This window comes from Equus asinus, chromosome 1 (assembly GCF_041296235.1).
Source record: "Equus asinus isolate D_3611 breed Donkey chromosome 1, EquAss-T2T_v2, whole genome shotgun sequence".
NCBI lineage: Eukaryota > Metazoa > Chordata > Mammalia > Perissodactyla > Equidae > Equus > Equus asinus.
Genome location: NC_091790.1, coordinates 161,095,187 through 161,114,366, shown reverse-complemented (window position 1 = coordinate 161,114,366; position 19,180 = coordinate 161,095,187). Strand labels below are relative to the sequence as shown.

The window sequence follows — 19,180 nt, the reverse complement described above, 5'->3', positions numbered from 1 at the left end:
CAAGAGCTGGCAAAGCACTGGGTCTTTTAGGTACACAAAGCTGTGCCATGGCTCTCCCGTGAGGTTCTTAGGACAGATCAGAGGATGACTGCAGACAGAGTATTATAGGGCTGAGTTCTCCCCCAGCGCACACACACACGCACACGCACACACACACGTTTTTTCTAACTTGAACTTTACTGCACGGACATCTCTCTTACATATGTGAGTTGAATGCTTTCTTTCCCACCCAGAGGTGACGTGCAAACTACATAACAGCCGCATGTGGCAAGGGCACCAGTCCACCACAGTTTCCCACAACTGTAGTGCTGGACAGGGTCCTGGAGGGCCCTGATGATGACAGGCTTAACCCTTAAGTGCTGGGCTGTGGCAAGGCCACACGCCGGCCTCTTCTGGGGAGACTAGGGAAGGACAAGAGTAGCCAGCGTGGCCAGATGGGGGTTGGTGTATGAGAGGAGCTCCAAACAGGTGGAAGTATTGTAATTTTTAAGAACCTGTGAGGCCGTACTGACCCATATGGCTGAAGATCAGCTGTGCCCTCACTTCGTTCCCCATCAATACTCTGGAAAGAACAGAAAAATAAGCAAAATCCTATATGCAGAGAATGTGGTTTTATTGGAATGAGGCAGAGTCACCTGAGCAGAATGAGCTCATTAAAATTTCTGGGTACCCTTCACCAGCGGCCACTCTGCGCACCAGGCCCAAGGTGATGGTAGGGATTGTCTCTTGAGGGCTGGAGACAATGGCCCTGTAGGCAAAGGCCTCACCTGCCTTCATGACCTCCAGAATTGCCCCCTTTTCATCACTAAGGACAGTAAACATCACCACCTATGGGTCTGTGGCCCCCAAGAATGGCCCTGCCCTGGCCCCCAGCTCCTAGCAAATTCCACTCATCGCCCTCATTGTATTCTAAACCTAAAGAAAACAAGGCGTCATGCCCAGCAGCTGATCCATAAAACATTAATCACTATCACCCTCCTTGAGAGGCTCCTGAGCAGTGAAGGTGTGACCTCCAGGAGCGATGGAAAAATCCTAGTGGGTCAGCACGTGGCCGGGCCAAGCCAAGGGGGGGCCCTGGCACCAGTCCCTCCAGTGCTTTTCCAGACCGGCTCCAGGCTTTGGTTCCAAGGATACCGAGGACCAGACTGGGAACCCTAAAAGGGAGAGAACACTCCCTGCATCTAACAAATCCCCAAAAGGTGCCGTGGTCCTTGGGGCCAAGTGGCAAATGGCTGCCTTGAGCGACCCACATTCTTTCATTTGGGCCATCTTTGAGCCCACATGAGCTTTTGAGATGGATAATGATGCTGAGATCAGCGCCAGAGTTACAAACCGCTAGCCCCAATGAGGCTTCATGGCATCTACGTCAGACAGCTGACTGATCGCAGTCCCGGATAGCTTCAAAGATCAACTCTTCTCCCGTAGACATCTGAGGACCTCTCCAAGGCCTGGAGAGAGGAATCTCCTTGATCCGGGAGAAGAAAGGGAAATATCAAAGGAGAACTATGGGACTACAAGGATCCCAGATTCTTGGATGTTTAGAAAACCGGGACTTTTTGCCCCAATGGTTGAGGTCATATATGTATGGCTAAAAGGCAACCTCAAGTTGATCTGAACTTTCATCACAGGGCTCTGGCTGATGTTCCCGCTAAAGGGCTTTGGAAAATTGTGTAATCTGGGCCAGGGTTCCCAGGAGGCCTCAGAACAGGTGGGGCAACTGTGGAACCGTAACATTTTGCTCTTGTGAATTGAATGGAGGGACAAATATTCTAGGATTCAGTAACTGCTGGATTTTATCCTGCTTCCTTATGGGCCAAGTGCAGAGGGCACGACCTTCTGGGCCAGCTGAGCCACCTCTGTGTGCAAGTCTCCACTGGACCATGGGAGAGTCCAGTGGAGGAAGTGACCTGTTGTCTTGTCTCATCAGGGACCCAGCCAAAGGGGGGTGATAAGTGCTCCCGCCAAAGCACCTCATCTGTGCAGAGTGACCTGAATGCTCAGCAGCTGAGGAACTAAGGTTGAGTCATGGAATCTTCCAGGAAATTTACTCTCTCCATTAAAATTTGATGAACAAAACAGACAAGGGCTCTGGTTGCTCCAGAAGCCCCACTCCAGTTCCAATTATTCCCCCCAAAATCCCTCCTCTGTGCTGGACTGGATGGAACATGAACAGAGCAGAGTAAGGGTGACCCTTGGGAGACAGGGTCCCTGGAGCACTGAACCAGGGGCTGGACGTTGGGAGGGAATCTAGGAAAGACTGGCCCCAAAGCTTTTGCCCTCAGGTCTGAATGGGGGTCTGTGACCCCCTTCATGGTGCATTATTATTCCTCAGGGTGCAGCATTGCCCTTCTCCTTCTCATATACTCTGGTGAGAGAGGACACCCTCTGAATGAGCAAGTTTATCAGACATTTTCCTCTAGGGGGAAGTGAGGCCTGTAGGGCACTGAGGAGGCTGGGGTGGGACCAGTGCTAGGGGAGCAGCCTTGGGCCAGGGGGTGCCAAGGTATCTTAAGCAGACACCACATCCAGCTGGCCTGGGATGAACAGCTCTTCTCCTGGTGCTGGAGTCCCCTTCAACCAGTCGTTCCCCACTCTTCCTCCTCCCTCTAACACCCTGCAGGCAGAGGAAGCCAGGCTGCCTGCCTGGTCCAGAGCTAAACTTATTGGGGGTCATGACAAAATGGGCCAGCATCATATAGTGGGAAATAGCCTGATCTCTGAAGCCAGACAGAGCAGGTTCAAATCCTAATTCTTCCCCCAACCCACTGTGTGGTCTAGGACAAATCATTTTATCTTGAGGGACCCCAGCGTTCTTTATCAATGGGGGCAATCATCTCTGCCTTCCAAGGATTAGAAAGACTGTATCTGAATCCCCAGGGAAGCTCCTCACACATAGTAGGTGCTCAAGAAATACCAGCTCCTCGACTTCTTCTTCAGGTCCTGCCTCCTGGCACTAGGATTCTAGAAGTTATAGCTAAATAGTCAAAAAGAAAGGCTCTGCCCTAGAATGGCTAGGAGGTGGCAAAGAAGGAGCAGGGGCTGAGGTGGGGGTGGCCAGTGCCCCTAGTCAGGACTGAAAAGGCTTCATGCCTAAAAGGATGGGACAAGATAAGGACCCGTGTTGAGAAGGGCTGTGAGAGATAGCCTTGGTACACCCTCCCAGGTGGGCCTGGGTTGCAGTGAGCTAGCTCAGACCCTGTTCCCATACCCGCCTGTCCTCAAGGGCAGTTTGCATGGGCCGAGACAGCCTGGGTGCCACTCACAGTAGCCCAGTGCCCACTGGAACAAGAAAGCCTGTTCCCATAGCACTGACTCAGCCTTCACTGGTGATCTAGTCCCTGGCCCTCTGCAGGCCCGGCCACCCTGTATCACCATCAGCCAAGCCCTCCACCAGAGGGAGGCAGGAACCATGTGTCTCTTAGGAACAGTGTGGGGGTGCCAGGACCTTCCTAGTCTCCCCTTACCTTCACAGCGCACACTCATGGCAACATCTGCCCATGTGGTCCAGTGAGATTTCTAGAAGGTTGATGGTTCTCAGAGCCCCCCAGACTCTGGGCCTCTGTGGAAGGTGCAAGCCTGCCCATGGCCTGTTCCCTGTTCTCGGGCACTCAGTTTCCCCACATCGTTGTTCCTGTCCTGAGAAACTAGCCTTAAGTGTGTGTGCATGGGGGGGTGTCGGGGCCTGGGGTCAAGTGTCAGCTCTACATAGACTTATCCTGTAACTTTGGAGCATGTCTCTGAGTAGCCATCTCCCTTCCATTGAGTGAGGACACCCATGCCTGCTGTGCACCCAAGAGTGGGGGAGGCCATAGGTGGGAAGGGGTCTTGTGAGCTCGAGAGGCCTGGCCAGGGCCTTTTTCAGCCCACACTGGCCTCAGGCCTACAAGGGGAAGAGGCAGAAAGGCAGGAGCAGACAGAGGGGTCCTTCCATGGCTCCCTGTCACCCTCTGGCAGAGGCAAGCTCACTCTGACCTCTGTTCTCTTCCATGCTGGGCACACCCCTTGGGAATCTGATGAAAACCACAAACCCCTCCACAGAAAAATGCACATCCTCACTGAATGTGGCTTGTGGTTTCAGAGCAGAGGAGCCCTTTGGCCCAAAAGGGCTCAAGGGACTAAATTACTTTTCCCCTCTTAGCTACTGCACGTTGTCCTTCACATCCTTCATCAGCATCCCCAGTGCCTGGCGCTAACCTCACTCTGACGGGTGAGTCTGTGCTCTCAGTAGGGCTGAGTTCCCGGTCAGAGCCTGTGGGCCCCAGTACCCAGCCCAGGCATGGGTGGGGTCAGAAATGTGAGAGGGGGCACAGAGGGAAGAATGGCTGGGCAGTCCCTGGTGCTCCCTGGGCTCTGCTCTGATGGGTGCAGAGGGAACTAAAGGGGCTGTCATACTTCCATCCTGCTTCCCCCTCATTCACATTCCAGAATCAAAAATGGCCCCTATTAGGGGTGTCCCTCAGATGCAGTTCTGGGGTGGGGCTGTGTCCACCCTTTGAGGCCAGGGATCCTGAGAAGGGCAGGCAGTGGCTCTCCCTCAGACTAGGTCCCTAGGGGTGGACCCAATCTCTTAGACTTGGAGATCTCTTCTGGGAACACAGTGCCAAATGACGAAAAACTACAAGGAGCTTGGACAACCTGTATTATCCTTTATTTTCTTAACATATAGTGAAATTCCAACTCCAAAGAGACATATATGCAGAGCAGACAGAGGCAGGGTCCTGGTACGCAGCAGCCAGAACTGGGCAGTGGGCGGGTCTGCTCCCTTCTCCCCTCCAGCACAAGCCTCACCCCTCCTGGCCCCTGGCCATTGCCCAGGCAGAAACCAAGAAGCTGGGAATGACAGGAGCCATTCTCACAGTCCAGGGAGTAGCCAGAGGCTGGCCTCGGCTGCTAGGCCTGGCCAAATCATAATCTAGCCATGGGACCTTGAACCTTAGTTTCCTTGTCTGTTAAATGGGCTAGAAGTCCTTGCTAAGAAATGGAGAAGAGAGTGTGTGGATACCGTGATGCATCAGTGACCATTAGGGCCTCCTGGTCGTCCCACTGCTTCTAGATACCTATGTTGTGTCTCTCAGTTTTTGTTACTGTCGTGGCTACAGGCACGTAGGGGCACCTGCTCCGGCCCTGGTGGAGTTGAGTGGACTGTGTGTATAGCTGCCCCCAAAGCAGACTCTGGACTCTGAACTGTCCTTGGGCTGCAGTGGTAGCCACTTCACCAGGTCAAGGCTGCCTCTCCCCTCCAGGTAAAGGAGAAAGAGAAGGCTGTGGCCCAGGGTCACACAGGGAGCCTGTGCAGATCACCCAGCTGCTGAAATACCTCCAACCAGGAGCTCAGGAATAAGGGGGGAGTCTGCTCCTCCCCACCCCTCCCAGGACCAGCCAGGGGCTTGGAAGCCCCCCTAAGGGTCCAACAAGGGCATCTGCCTCCGTGAGCTGATCCACATCATGGTCATCTGTCCTCAGGCTTGGGGCTTCAGATAACCAGCTGCCCTTTAATAAACACACCTGCATAATGGTGACCTGTGTCTACGCTGGAGGAAGTGAAGAACCGAATAAAGAGCAAGATGATGCGACGACGGGTGGAAAATACCAGCTAGACTCAGTGAAGGGACGTGAGTATTCATCCTTCACCCTCCAAGGAGCCTTCCTTCTGCAACAGCAGACCCTGTCCGGGAAGCCCCTGCACAGGAATGAGCCCTGTTTGCCCAGGAACGGGAACTTCCGATGTTCTGTGCTATGTGTTGCTCTCTGCTTTGAACATGGATGCATATGTACACGTGTTCACATGGACGCTAGGTACAGCTATAAACTTGGGGAGAGAACCAGGGCAAATGGGAGAAGAAGCGCCAGTCCAGACTACATCTTGCCGAACCCGCGGTGTGTCTACACTTACAGAATCCTACAGAGGGGCCTCAGGCCCAGATAACTCTCCGTGTGCCTGCCACTTTACAGATGGAGTCACTGAGGCCCCGAGATGAGGATGATCCCAAGGTCATGCAGCAAGTCCAGTTGGGGGGCGGGGGGAGGACGGGGCTGGAAGCAAGCTGCACTGCAAGGACGAAGCTTTTCTGCCACTTGCACCCATCACTGCCCCTCGTGCGGGCTCTTCCCCTCAAAGCACCCTAAAGAGCAAAGTGCATGTTCTGAGAAGGAGGGCCACTCCCAAAGGCACAAAGCAATAACGGTGGAGCCCCAGGCACCGGCGGCAGGTGAGTTGGTGAGCAACTTGGAGATGAGGGGGATTTTCGGGCACACCTCCAGTCACACTCTGAGGGGACAACTTAGCAGGGCAGGTCCCTCTCTTTCACCTCCTCCGTGACTTCAAGGGAGTGAGTAATTGGTAAATCTGGGTCCCCAGGAAGCCCCGAGGCCAGGAAACAGAGAAAGAGAAAGAAAGTGATAGAAACAGCCCCAAATCAGGCTTGACCACGCAGTTCCTGCGGGTCTTTGGGAAGTGACATTGGCCAGCTTGTCAGAGTGTCTACAATATGGATTTCAGCCCTCCCCTCCCTCCGCCCGCCCCTGGCCCCGTGCCCCACGTGGGTGCCTGGGCTGGGTCGCCTCTATTTGGGCTTCATCTCCACCCTGGCGTGGATGTCGTCGCCATCCAGGTCGTACTCCTCCACCTGGCCGCTGGTCCACACCTTCACGCGGTCTGCGAGGTCGCTGCTGCGTGGGGCCAGGATGAAGTCATAGATGAGCACTGCCAGGGCTCCCCCGATGAATGGCCCCACCCAGAAAATCTAGGAACAGAGCAGGCGTGCTCAGGGGGTGTCTCATGGGGCCTTCCAGACTGTGCTGAAGGCCCCCTCTTCTGGCATGCTCTCCCTGAGTTCCCCACCCCTCACCCCATTGGATGGGTTCTCTTGCCCCTGTGCCTGGGACAGGGGCAGGCAGTGCTGAACCCCAACATCCTGATTCCAGTGCCCCCAGAACTGGCCCAAGCCATGAGTGAGGTAGTGGGCATCTCCCTGCCACTGTGTGGTCCAGCTCAGGGTGCCTAGTGTGGTCAGAACAGCCCCTTCCTGAGGGTGGCCACTGCCCCGCCCTCCCCAACTTTGGAGGGGCCACAGGAAAGTCTAGTCTGATAAAAGGTTGGCCTGGAATGGAAACCTCAACAGCAAGAACAGCTCAGTCCACTGAGCTCTTCCTCCATCCTGAGCTCAGCTTACAGGTGGTGAGGTCGTTCATGCTCCCGGCCATCCCGGGGGGCAGGTAGGTCCTTCCACACCCCACTTCACAGGCCGGGAAATGCAGGCAATGAGACGGCCAGCAGCCCACCCAAGGTCACGTTGAATGGGAAAGTGGCGGAGCCAAGATTCGGGCCTGGCTCTCGAACACACTGCTGGGAGGACGTGGGGCAGGTCTGAGCTGGGCAGGCAGAGGCCTGGCGTACACTGCCTGAGGTGTGGCCCCATCCGCCCCTCATCTCAGGCCTTGGTTCTCCCTCTGCCCTGGCTGTCTCCCAGAACCTCCATGATGAGAAAGGATGCTGCGAGGTGGGGTGGGGCCTACCATGGGCACCAAAGCCTCCCCCCCTCCTCCACGGGGAGCCTGCCACCCCTTACCCAGTGATCCTTGAAGTTGTGGGTGATCACCGAGGAGCCGAAGGACCGGGCGGGGTTAATACCGCAGCCAGTGTAGTCGATCTGTGAGAGAGAAGGGGCACGCGGGCGGAGAGGGGACAGAAAGGGAGAAAGTGACCCAGAGAGAAAAAACAAGGAGGTGACGATCAGACCCAGAAAGAGAGGGGCACACTGACCCAGAAAGATGGTCAGGAGGTCCCTGTGCTTCCCTCTCCTGGGTAAGACCCAGCCCCCCAGCCCCAAAGAGCTGATCCCCTCACCCCATGGCGTGAGCCCTGTCGGGGGTCCCATCCACTGCCCCTGACAGGGCACTCCGACAGCCCCTGCCTGGCCCTGCCCACCCCACCCCTACCTGGGAAGACTCCCCACTCACCGCCAGCAGGTGTCCAAGGGCCACAGAGAAGCCGATAGCAAGAGGGGCTGAGCCCCCGAGGTCACGGCGTCTCCGGTCAGTGGTGGCCAGCACACACAGCACCAGCTGCAGGGTGCCGATGATCTCGATGCCCAGGCCTTGGCCCGAGTTCACGCCAGAGGCCAGCTGTAGGGGAGAGGGATGGCAAGCCTCGGTGGGGACTGTGTCCCAGGCCCCCCAGGCCCAGGCACCAAGGGCCAGACCTTCAGTGCCCTGAGAGCCCATCGCATCAGCCCCTGGCTGAGCCTGGAGGGGCCTAGGCCCTGCCCAAGCACACACAGCTGATAGTGGGCGTTAGGCCTTGTCCTCTCCCATATCTGTTGAGGAAGCACCAGCTTGGCCCCTGGTACCTGCCTAGACCCTGCAGGCTCTGCCTAGAGGCCAGAGAGGCCTGGAGTGAGGTGGGTCATCTGCATCCAGCTACACTGAGGCCAGGATACCCTGGGGGTACTAAGGCCACAGGCAAGGGGTGAGCCCCAGGCATGGGAGGTGATGGTCAGGGACACTCATAGGAGAAGAGAAGCAAATGGGTGGCAGGGCCCAGCTGGAGACATTACTTCATGCCCCCAAAGTCCAGAACATTCCACCCCATCCTCTGCTGCATCCCAAACTCCCAAAGCTGGGAAGGGTCTTGCTCCGTTAGCTGGCCTGGCTCCCTTTGTGCCTCTCTCCTTTGTGCCTTCTCCCTTGCTGCCCCCACCCTCTGTCTCCTTCCCCACCTCTGTCTGTCTCTCCCCTGGTCCAGTGTCTCTCTCCTACTTCTTCCTGGCCCTGCCCTCCCTGTCTGCTCCCTCCCTCTTCCTCCTGGCCTGGCCCCCCTCCCTCTCTCTGGCCACATCGGCTCCGCCACCAGCATCTGGCTGCCACTTGCTCCTGGGCCACTTTTAGAAACATGACTCATGGAAAAAGAAGGGAATGGGACCTGCCATGAGGTCATCGAAGCCGTCCCCCTGCAGCTTCACCAGAAAGACCCCTCCCCAGGGAGTCCCTGCACCCCCCCCCCCCCCGCCATGTGGGGGTCCCAGGGGCCAGGTCCTACACGGGGGAGCTGGGCCACATTGGCAAAGGCCCACTCTCAAAGGTGCCTGGATGTGGCCACGTGGGCTGCCTTCTCCCAGGCAGGGCTAGTGTGTCCAAATAAGCCTGCACTTGAAGTCTCATCCTGAGGGTAGGGGGTGTCCCCAAGGCCGTAGGGCATTTTGCAAAATCCTAGAAAAACGGGCACTCCACTCTCCAGAGGTTTTCTCAGCCCCACCCTGAGGCCATCTTACAAGAACAATTCTCTTCCCGCCTTTGTCTGCTGCCCTGGGTCAGAGGGAAAGTGACTCACATCCCCTCCCCTGCTTTGCAACCCCAGTTCTGGGCCTTTCCTGGCCCACCCCAGAGCTTCGGCCCCTCAGCTCAGCCAGCCCTCTGGGCAATGCCCAGTTTCTTCCCACCCCGAGGTGGGGCGGTGGATGCAGGAGCCCTGTGTTCAGGTCCCGACTCTCCCACTTGCTGACCTGATGAGCATGCCCTTTTCCCTCTCTGGTCCTCAGTTTCCCCATCTGTAAAATGGATCTAATTTTCCCTGCCCACTCTCCAGACGGGTTCAAAGGCGGTGGGGGCTGTCTGGGGGCATTTGGAAAGGGCTGCAGAGGCAGGAGCGACCAGAACAGTTGCAGTTTTTTTCTGATTCTTCCAGGTCTTATCCCCAGGATTGGGGGACAGGCAGAAGGGGAAGGGGCCTGCAGCACAGGGGTGTGGAGAAGGGAGTGAGGCCTGCCGGGAGTCGGGACAAGCTCCACTGAGGCGAGGCTCGTACCGAGGCCCATCACACAGACACCTGCCACTCATCTCTGTGTCTGAGCGCTCAGGGAGCTCAGGGTTCCTCCTCCTCTTCTCTCCTCTGCTCTCCAGGGTCGGCCTAATTGCTAGTTGGCAGGAGTTCTAAAACCAGCCCTTCCAGGCTGATTAATGGAGCAATCGCTCTAAGTGGCTCCTGCCTCAACCTCCCGCATCCCCACCCCGACACTCACAGACGTGGCCTGGGTGAGCTCATCTCCTTCCCTGGTTCTTAATCAGGTCTGAGCATCCCAGCCTCTGCTTTGCCCCAAGGCACCACTTTTTAACGCAAGTGAGCAGAGCACAGGGCCCAGTGTCATACCCACAGCTCCAAGCCAATGGGAAGGGGTCACCTGCCCTGGGAACTTCGGGATATACACCTTCCTGGCAGTCCAGAGCCCTTAGAACCTGACTGCCCAGAACCACATGGGTTAGTAAACTTCCTCTCCCATTCCCGCCACCACCACCGTCAGGAAGCCTCCCCTGATTGCTTCAGTATCTACTGACCACCTCTCCTTCAACTGCCAATGCACTTGCATTACTTACACCTAGAAAAACTTGATAATTCAGAATTGGAAGGAGTAGTTAAAGGTCTGTTGAAACGTGATGTCCAGGAAAGAGCAGGTAAAAATTCAATACATATGTTACTATTTACAACCTATTAAAGTTGAAACAATTGCTTCAATAGGGCCAATCCCAGTTGTGGTCACTTGTTATTGGAAAAAAAAATCGATGTTTGCACGTCCCCAGGTAGTTTTGACTGGCTCAGGTCTTATATTTTACTGATTAAGTAATAAAAAAACAAAAAGTAACAGTTTTGTGAATGCAAGTATAAACAACAGAACAATCCACACAGTTAATCTGAAGCATCAGAAAGATACAAATTCTCCATTCATGAACCAAGCCCATTGATACCGACTCTCAAGGCCCATTTCAGACCCATCAACTCCAAAAAGCCTTCCCAGGCTCCTGGCTGGAATTAACTTCTGCCGTCGCCCCGTCTGCCCTCGCTGAACTGCCTGCAGCTGCTGTAGAGAAGCAATCCTCCCGCCTCCTGTGTGGGTGCTCGTCCCGCCTGGCCTGGGCGCTCAGGGAAGACACGTCACGGAGATCTTCCCATCTCCCTCCCCAGACCTTGGAGCAGACATTTGCTGTATGGTGACAGAAGTGGCAGGGGATGCTAATTTTCTAAGACTTCCACCCTCTCTGGAGGCCACCTGGCTCCAGGGAAGCTCTCTGGACCCAGGGCTGGCTTATTTGCTTTCTAGCAGGGAGACCACAGGCCAGTCACTAGTCTCCCTGGGCCTTAAAGGGCAGCCCATGCAAGGGCTCTGTGAGATGATGAATGAGGAGGCCAAGGCCCAGGGAGCAGAGAGCAAAGAGAGGACCCTTGCCCTGGGGCCTGTGCCTCCCACACTCCCAGGCTAAGGTGCTGGCTACCAACCCAGGGACCTGGCTATTCCCAGCTTGGACTGGGGAGCTGGCAGAAGATGGCCCTGTAGCTGCCAGTGTGTCCTGGGCTCCAGGGTGGTGGAAGGCTGACCTCTCCAGGAAAAGGGCCTCAAACCCTCCCCGTTGCCTATGAGCAGGCTGAGCAAGGTAGCTTCCAGGGCCCAGGGCCCCAGCTTGGCCTGGGCACCCTGGTGTCCCACTCTTGGGAATAGCAGGCTCCAGAGCCACGCCTGGCTGCAGCTCTGAGATCTGCTTTTTTTTTTTTTTTTTTGAGGAAGATTAGCCCTGAGCTAACTACTGCCAATCTTCCTCTTTTTGCCGAGGAAGACTGGCCCTGAGCTAACATCCATGCCCATCTTCCTCCACTTTTTTTTTATATGTGGGATGCCCACCACAGCATGGCTTTTGCCAAGTGGTGTCATGTCCACACCCAGGATCCAAACTGGCGAACCCCGGGCCACTGAGAAGTGGAACGTGCAAACCTAACCACTGCACCACCGGGCCGGCCCCTGAGATCTGCTCTTGAAGAACAGGGGATGGGAGACATTGAGGCCTGCCCCACCCACCCACTGAACTCCGCACTCACGGTGGGAGGGCCTCAGTGTCACCCCTCCATGGGTGTTCACATGTGCATGTGCCTCTGTGTCCACAGCTCTGTGCACCTCTGTGTGTCTGTATATATCAGTGTCTGCCTATCTGTGGGTGACCACGTATGACTCTCTCCTTTTCTTTTTTTGTTAGGTATTAAAAGATTTATTACATAATAAGTAAATGAAAAGTCTATCAAAGAGCTATAAAAATTCTCAATCTATATGCGCCAAACAATATAGCCTAAAAATAAATGATACAAAAATTGACAGAAATATAAGGAGCATCTGATCAACCCACTATCAGAGTGAAAGCATTTAAGGACCTTTTCTTAGGAACTGATGGAATGAGGCAGTCAAATATATAAATAACATGAGCAGGGAGGATTGGAACCGTATAATTAATGACTTTGATATAAGGAAAATATGTAAAACCCTGCACCTCCAAATTAGAGAATATACATTCTTTTCCAGGCCTGGTGGGACATTCAGACAAATGGGTCGTGTGTTGGCCAAATGTATCTCCACTGTCTCTGAGAATCCCTGTGACACAGGGTGTGTCTCTTACCAAGGTGGGCTCTGTGTACCAGGGGTCTCTGTGTGGCATGTGGCCCTGGATGGCCATACTGTGTATCTGATGGCATTTCTGAGTGTGTCACCATGCCCTGTGTGTCACACATCCACACACAGGTCCCAGCCACTACTGACTAGGGAGGGGGGAAGAGAAGAGAAGGAGGGCCCCTTGAGCAAGAGAGAGAAAAGAGCAGGTCTCAAAGCCTGTTTAGTTGCTCTCAGAAGCCATTTCATCTCCCAGACAAGAAACAATACATAAAGCAATGAGTTCCTCCTTCCCCCACTCCTTCCTTTCCTTACTCCAGGACAGACCCCACCCTCCTGCCAGGGGAAAGAAGGAGGCTTTACTGAGGAGCCCCCACCCCACTCTCCTGGAGTCCCAGGGCCTGAGTGGGACCAGCCAGACTTGAGAATGTGCTCCACGCCCACGTGTGTGTGCCCCCATGTACCATGTCCAGCGTGTGTGTGAGTGTGTATGCACGTGTGTGTTGGTACAGCATGGCCGTGTGCACGCTGGAGCAACAGGAATAATGAAAAGCTGGGAGGCAGGAGGCTGGGGGCATGGTCCTTCCCTGCCATGATCCTTTATGCAACCTAGACAAGGCTCCACACGCCTGTGGGCCTCAGTTTCCTCATTAGTAAAATGGCGGCCTTGGCCCAGATTCTAATCCCAGACCATCTCTAGAATTCCTCCCTTCCTGACTTGGGACCCCTGCCTCCAAGACCCACAGACATCCCCCCAGCTAAGGTCCAGAAACCCAAGTACAGGATTCCTTCCCACGAGGCCATCTGAACCGCTGGTCTCAACATGGCCCGAAGCCTGTGACGGGACCTCCCTGTACGCACCCTGCTGTACCCCCGCACAGCCAGACACCCCCAGAGCAGCCCGGCTGCAGATAGATTCTGCTTACACACCCCTAATGACAGGGAGCTCACTGACTTGAAGGCAGCCCCTTCCCAATTAAAAAAAAAAAACTCCTGCCTTACATGGAGCAGACATCCACCTCTCCAGTGGTCCTGACGGTGGGATTTCAGGCACTGAGAGGAACTGATGATGGGAGTGGGCCCTTTCCTGCCTCTTCTCCCACCTTTGGAGTCGGGGTTTTTAGCCTTCAAGTATGTGCACCCCACTGGACTGTGGATTCCTAGTTGCATGAAGACAGCCCCTCACTTTTCCCCCGGGAAGCACTGCGGGCAAGGAGCCCCTCTGGTCCTGGGGAGACCCCTGGCTGAGGGGACCCTGGCCATGACCACATTTTCCTGCCTACACCTATAGGGCTCAGCCCCAGACATTCGGGAGGCCCCAGACCCTTTGGCCCTCTCAAGGCCGTGATCATGACCCACAGGGAGGCTCTGCCAGCAAGAACAGAGGGCTCGCTGTGCCCCCAGGAGAGATTCCCCATGCCACTCCCCAAGGGGCGAACGGGGGGCATGTTTGGCCTGCCTGGGGAAAGCCCTGGTGGGCTAACACACCGGGAGCACCTGCCGGGTGGGGCCCTAGAGGAAGTGAGGAGCACCGTCTGGGCCCGAGCTCAAGTTGGGGAGGACTGCATGGAATTGGCCTGTGAGGAGCTAATGGCTCAAGGCATGAGGGGGGCTGTGGCCCGGGAGACAGAAGCGAGGCGAGTCCCCTCAACTGAGGCACCCCCTTCAGAGCATCGCCCCTTCCACCAAGGGTTTCCCAGGAGGGGTGAGGGCCAGGGTCAGGTGGGCAACCCGGGGCCGCCAGGGCTGATCCAAGGGCTCTAACGGGGGAAGCAGCTCAGACTTTTCCGTGGTGAAGGAAGTCTCCACCGCAAAGGTCTTGCCTCTCTTGGTGCCCTCCCCCTCATCGGGTTCTGGCTGGAAACAGTAATTATACGTCCCAGCTGTGGCACCACCACCCAGCCCCCAGCCCCCTCCCTGGGCAGGCGAGGCTGGGCATGGCCATCGGAAAACTCTGGCTTCCCCTTCCCCAGCCCACCCCCAGCCCTGGAGGAGGCAGGGGGTGCCTTCAACTGGGGGAGAAGTGATGGCAAGGAGTGGGGGGACTCTCACTCTGTGGTTGGGGAAACTGAGGCCCAAGAAACTGAGGAAGGGTAGGGCTGAAGTCAGGCCCCTGATGCAGCAGGCAGAAGCATCCCGCAGGGGATCAGGCCCAGAATCAGCAGGACTGAGAGAAGACCCCCAAAGAGGGGAGTTTGCCCTCTGCCTGAGCCCCCTAAGGGGCTGAAATCACAGGCTATGGGATGGCCAGGAATCCAGCCCCCTCCAGGATGCTGTCAGACACTGACCTGAATCATGAGCCTCACCACCCTCTGGAGCCCCAACCTCCCACTGTGACCCCAAGTCTGGCCACAACCCATGACCCCAGGCCTCGACATCCACTGCCCCTTTGCCTGTGTTCATGTACTTCCTCTGCCTAAAAGCCCCCTCCCTGGTGGGGTCTCCACATTCAGGCTTATGTGGCACTTCCTCCCTGAAGCCTTCCTGGTCTTCCCCAACCCTTAAGGTTAGAAGTTCTCTGGCTGCCCTGACATCTTTTATAACACCTGCCTTCTGGCCCCCATCACAGGGCAGCCATGCTTATCTTGCCCGGGCAGCTGTGCACACAGCTTATCTCGCCCGGGATCATGGGCTTCCCCAAGGCAGAGAGCCAACTGCTTCAGCCCCGCAGTCAGCCCGCTGCAGTCTCGCAGTCTCGCAGTCCTGGGTCGTGTCTGCGGGGAGCGTGGGGAGGGAGCCACCAAGGGGAAGAGTAAAAAAGTGGGCAAATGGTCAGGACTCCGAGGTTCACAAGCAAGCGAGCATCCTCCACTCCACGGAGCTCAGCCACACCCTGCTGTGTCCCTGTTTCACAGATGGGAACTGGGGCTACACAGGGAGCTCAGTTGCGTGAAGTCACACAGGGTATTGGTGGCTGAGCTAGGGCAGGGGAGGCTGCGGCACCAACCCCTGCCTCTGAGCCTCTCACCCTTGGCTGAAATTAGAACCAGCAGGGAATCCTGCAGGCTGGACGAAGGCCCATGGTCTCTCCAGGGCGCATCCTGAGCCCTGACTCAGTGGGAAGAAAGTTGTCCCCACCATGTCCCCGGGGGACACCCCCTGACTCACCCCAACCACTTCCTGCCACTTCTTTCCCTATTTTCCTTGAAAATCTCCAAGCCAACAACTGGCTCCACCCAAGTTTGGGTCAGGGTGGGGCCCCAGGCCCTAGGGGCTGCGGAAGCCTCCCGAAGGGCTGGAGGAAAGAGTGTGTCACCTGCTGGGTAGACTGGACTCTGCCCCTCTTGAGGCCCTGAGGCCACCCCCCAGGTCCCTTCAGATCCCAGGTCCAGTGTCTAATAGGCAGCCTTGGGGGGCACACTTTCTCTGTTTCTAGGACCACGATTTGTGCTTCTGGACACCAATCTCCCATCATGTGGACAGGGAGCGCCTGGGCCCCTACCACAGTGCTTGCAGCCCTCATGCTCAGCGCGGCCCGCCTGGGCTCCTCTCAGCCAAACCTCCCGGGAAGAGTCATAAACACCAGTGCATAGAGTGAGCTTGCTGGTGGTACGGGCGTGGCCCAGAGATAGCAGGAGACTGGGGCTCCTCTTAAAGCCTCAGGGTCCTCAGCTCCGAGGAAATTCAACAAGTCAGCAACAGAAAGGACCTGAGCCCAGTGTGCCCACCTCCTGGCCCAGGGCTGGCCCCGCACCAGGCTGCCCCTTTTCCTCCCCCATCTGCAACCTGTTCAGCCCAGGTGTTGGGGTGACTCTGGAAAATGGGGGCCAGGGAGGGGAAGAGACAGTGGAACAAGGCGTGGCCAGATCCAGATGGCACAGCGCTGCCCGCCCGCCCACACCTGCGTGGATGCCTGTGTTAGAGAATGTCAAGTGTGTTAGCAGATGCCCTGCCTGCCTGCTCCCTGAGAGGGAGGGTCAGCTGGTGGCCAGAAGGCCTGGGGACACTCCACTCCTCCCCTGTGAGGACCCTTTCCCTACCCCCATCATGCCCAACAGAGCCCAAATGTGAACCTGACCCTACCCAGTGGGCATTCCCTGAGGTCACCTGACTCTGCCCCCACTGAGAGACTAAGGCCTGGAGGGATGTGGCCTGCTGGAATGCTGTCCCTCACATCCACCATGGCCTCATCTTCCTCGACTAAAGTCTAAACTCCAGCCTGCAGGCTAATCTTCAATCTTAGGCTGGGCAGCAGTTGGCTCCACGAGGGGGCTGGGTGAGATCTCACTGTGACACGAGAAGTGCTAAGCCCCCCGTGTCAAGGCCATGCCAGCTGCCCTCTGCACCAGACCTTACCTCACCTCCCCAGCTGCAGCACCAGGGTCTGAACTTTGGCTGGGAAGCATGAGGACAGTTGCTGTGATCACCCTCTGCTACCTCTGAGGAGCCCTCAGCCAGCTCCCTTACTGTCCCCACACCCACCTGCCCGCCCGAGGCCCTACCAGCCTCCTTTCTCTAGATCTGATTCCACCTCTCGGCTCCTTTGCCTCTCTCCTTCCCTGCAGGGGACACGCTCAGAGACGTCCTTCAAACCTCGCTCAGCCTTTAGGGCCAAATTTCCCCTTGCTGTGGCCCAAGCCAGGTCTAAGTTTGCACTTGGCTGACGGGCTGGAAAGCCCAGGTTTGTGACAGCAGGCGACTACCGCCAACGCCAATTAGCTGTGCTAAACAGCCCTAGAGGAAATCTTTTCAGCAGCTGCCACCCAGATGCCAACATCTGCTTATCGTTAGTGCCCCAGCCTAGGCCCCAATCAAGCCAGGAGCGGTGGGCACATGCAGGTACGCCTTCACCTCCACCCACGCTCACACAGCAGCACTAACGTGCTCACAGACACACTTCCAGAAACAGACACACACGGGAGCACAGAGCTTACACAAGCTCAGAGAACCATGCCGGCATCCACGTGTACATTCATACACACACACACGCCACACCTCTCAGTGCCCGGCAACAGAGAGTAGAGCCCAGACAGGAGGCGAGATGTCCTCGCCCTAGCCCCACCCCGCACTGTAATCCAGGAAAACCACCTGCAAACAGCCAGAAAGTGTTCCCCCTCATCTTTGTCTGATTCCTGGGGGACAGAGGAGCGAGAGAGGCTTTTTCCTTGAAGGCAGCTTATTTGGGGACCTGTGTGAATGTGGGGGCTGCCGGGAGGCCTGTGTGGCCCCCCACGGGAGTCCTGCTCACACATTTGCAGACCTGGCCACAGACATGCCAGGCATCTGGCTCACGGTGGCTGGGGAGTGAGGGCAGAGTTTCCCCAGGGTCCAGGCTGCAGGAGGAGGGAGGCGGCTGCACAGGCAGGGCTGCCGAGGGCCAAGAAACTACAGCTGAGGGGTGAGGAGCTGCTGGCCCAACCACCAGCTGCCTCCAGAGCTTATTTCCCACAATAGATGCCCACAGGGGATATTGGCAAGACTATTATTCTCTGGGTCTCAGTGCCTGGCAGAAAACAGGCTCTGGGCTGCAGGCGGAGCTGAGTTCCAGCCCCAACTCTGCATGACCTCCAGCAACTTCTGTTCTCTCAGTTCCTCAGTGTCCCCATCTGCATAATGGGCAGAGGATGAGACCTGCGCTGTCTCAGTACCATCCTCGATTCCCCCACGCCTGAGGCCACCCCACTCACCTCGTTGCGGCCGAGCGAGTTGTCGGGCAGGGAGGAGGTGATGCCTGAGAGGATGGCAGTGGCGACGATGGCACCCACACACTGGGCAATGATGTACATGAGGGCCCGGAGGATGCTGATCTGGCAGCTGAGCAGCAGCCCCAGTGTGACGGCCGGGTTGAGGTGGGCGCCACTGATGTGGCCCACGCTCTGGGCCAGTGTGGCGATGCTCAGCCCAAAGGCCAGCGACACCTTCACGTTGTCCTGGGCCGCACCTGCTGTCTGGTTGCTCTTCACCGGGTATTGGAAGCCCAGGGCGGAACCAATGCTGATGAAGACGAAGAGGATCATAGCCAGGAACTCAGCCACCACTGCCCTCCAAAAGAGCTTCGTCTTGAACTCGCTGGCCATGCTGGCAGGGGGCTTGGCTGGAGACTGCTGCCTGGTGCTCAACTCCCTCCGAGAGCTGAGCCACAGCCCGGGCTGGGCCTATTTATAGGGCCCAGGGGGGAGGAGAGGAGGGGGGGCACAAAGGGAGGAAGGCCTCTCCTTGCTCCTGGCCCGCCCCACACCGCACGGGCCTCCTCTCAGCGATGGATGCAGACACAGCTCTGCTGTCGGCCTGCCAACTTTTTTTCCCTTCCTCCTCTCCCCCCTCCCTCCCTCTCTCCCTCCGCCCTCAGCCCTGCCCAGCCCGAGGAGGCAGGCAAGCGACAGCCACTGCTCTAATAGGCTTTGGGAAATTCCTCCAAGTTGGCCCCCCTCAGGGGGCCAGAGAAATCCAGGTGTCCCCACCCTGTGTGCAAAGCTCAGAGGGTGCCCAAGGGCAGAGCCGGGCACTCGGGATGGGGCAAGGTGGGCGGGTTGGACTTGGCGGGGTGGACGTTGCCCTCCCTGGGGGCAGGCACCATGACCCTGCTGGCCTGGCATCCCCATTCCACCCCAGAGTGGCGTTAGTCTGGAGTCCATGGGCCCAGGGGTCTAAAGGGGCAGTCTGAGCCTCCCACACTCCAGCTCAGGCCTGGCCACTGGATGTCACTTCAGGGATGTCCCCACGCCTCCAGCCCCACCCACCAGGCCTCAGTTGATGGGGACGTGGAGGTAACAGAAGGTGCACAAGCTGTCTGTGGCCCACGCTCCACTCTGTGGTCAAGG

At 56.9% G+C, this 19,180-nt stretch overlaps 1 protein-coding gene across 1 annotated transcript; it reads right to left on the bottom strand.

The window, feature by feature from the left end:
- Window positions 1-4,626: 4,626 nt before the first annotated feature.
- AQP1 (aquaporin 1 (Colton blood group)) lies at window positions 4,627-18,853 on the bottom strand. The gene is made up of 4 exons (XM_014841067.3): window positions 18,047-18,853; window positions 7,960-8,124; window positions 7,569-7,649; window positions 4,627-6,743 (listed from the first exon to the last, which is right to left on the bottom strand). The coding sequence occupies exons 1-4, from the start codon at window positions 18,434-18,436 to the stop codon at window positions 6,564-6,566; spliced, it is 816 nt and encodes a 271-aa protein (XP_014696553.1). The 5' UTR covers window positions 18,437-18,853; the 3' UTR covers window positions 4,627-6,563.
- Between the last annotated feature and the right edge of the window lie 327 nt (window positions 18,854-19,180).

Bases quoted from the DNA above. Each gene is read 5' to 3' on its own strand.
- AQP1 (XM_014841067.3), bottom strand. From the start codon at position 18,436: ATGGCCAGCGAGTTCAAGACGAAGCTCTTTTGGAGGGCAGTGGTGGCT. The intron at 8,125-18,046 runs GTGAGTGGGGTG...TCTCCCCTACAG, and splicing joins ACTCGCTCGGCCGCAACGAG to CTGGCCTCTGGCGTGAACTC. The intron at 7,650-7,959 runs GTGAGTGGGGAG...TCTCTCTCACAG, and splicing joins CCCTTGGACACCTGCTGGCG to ATCGACTACACTGGCTGCGG.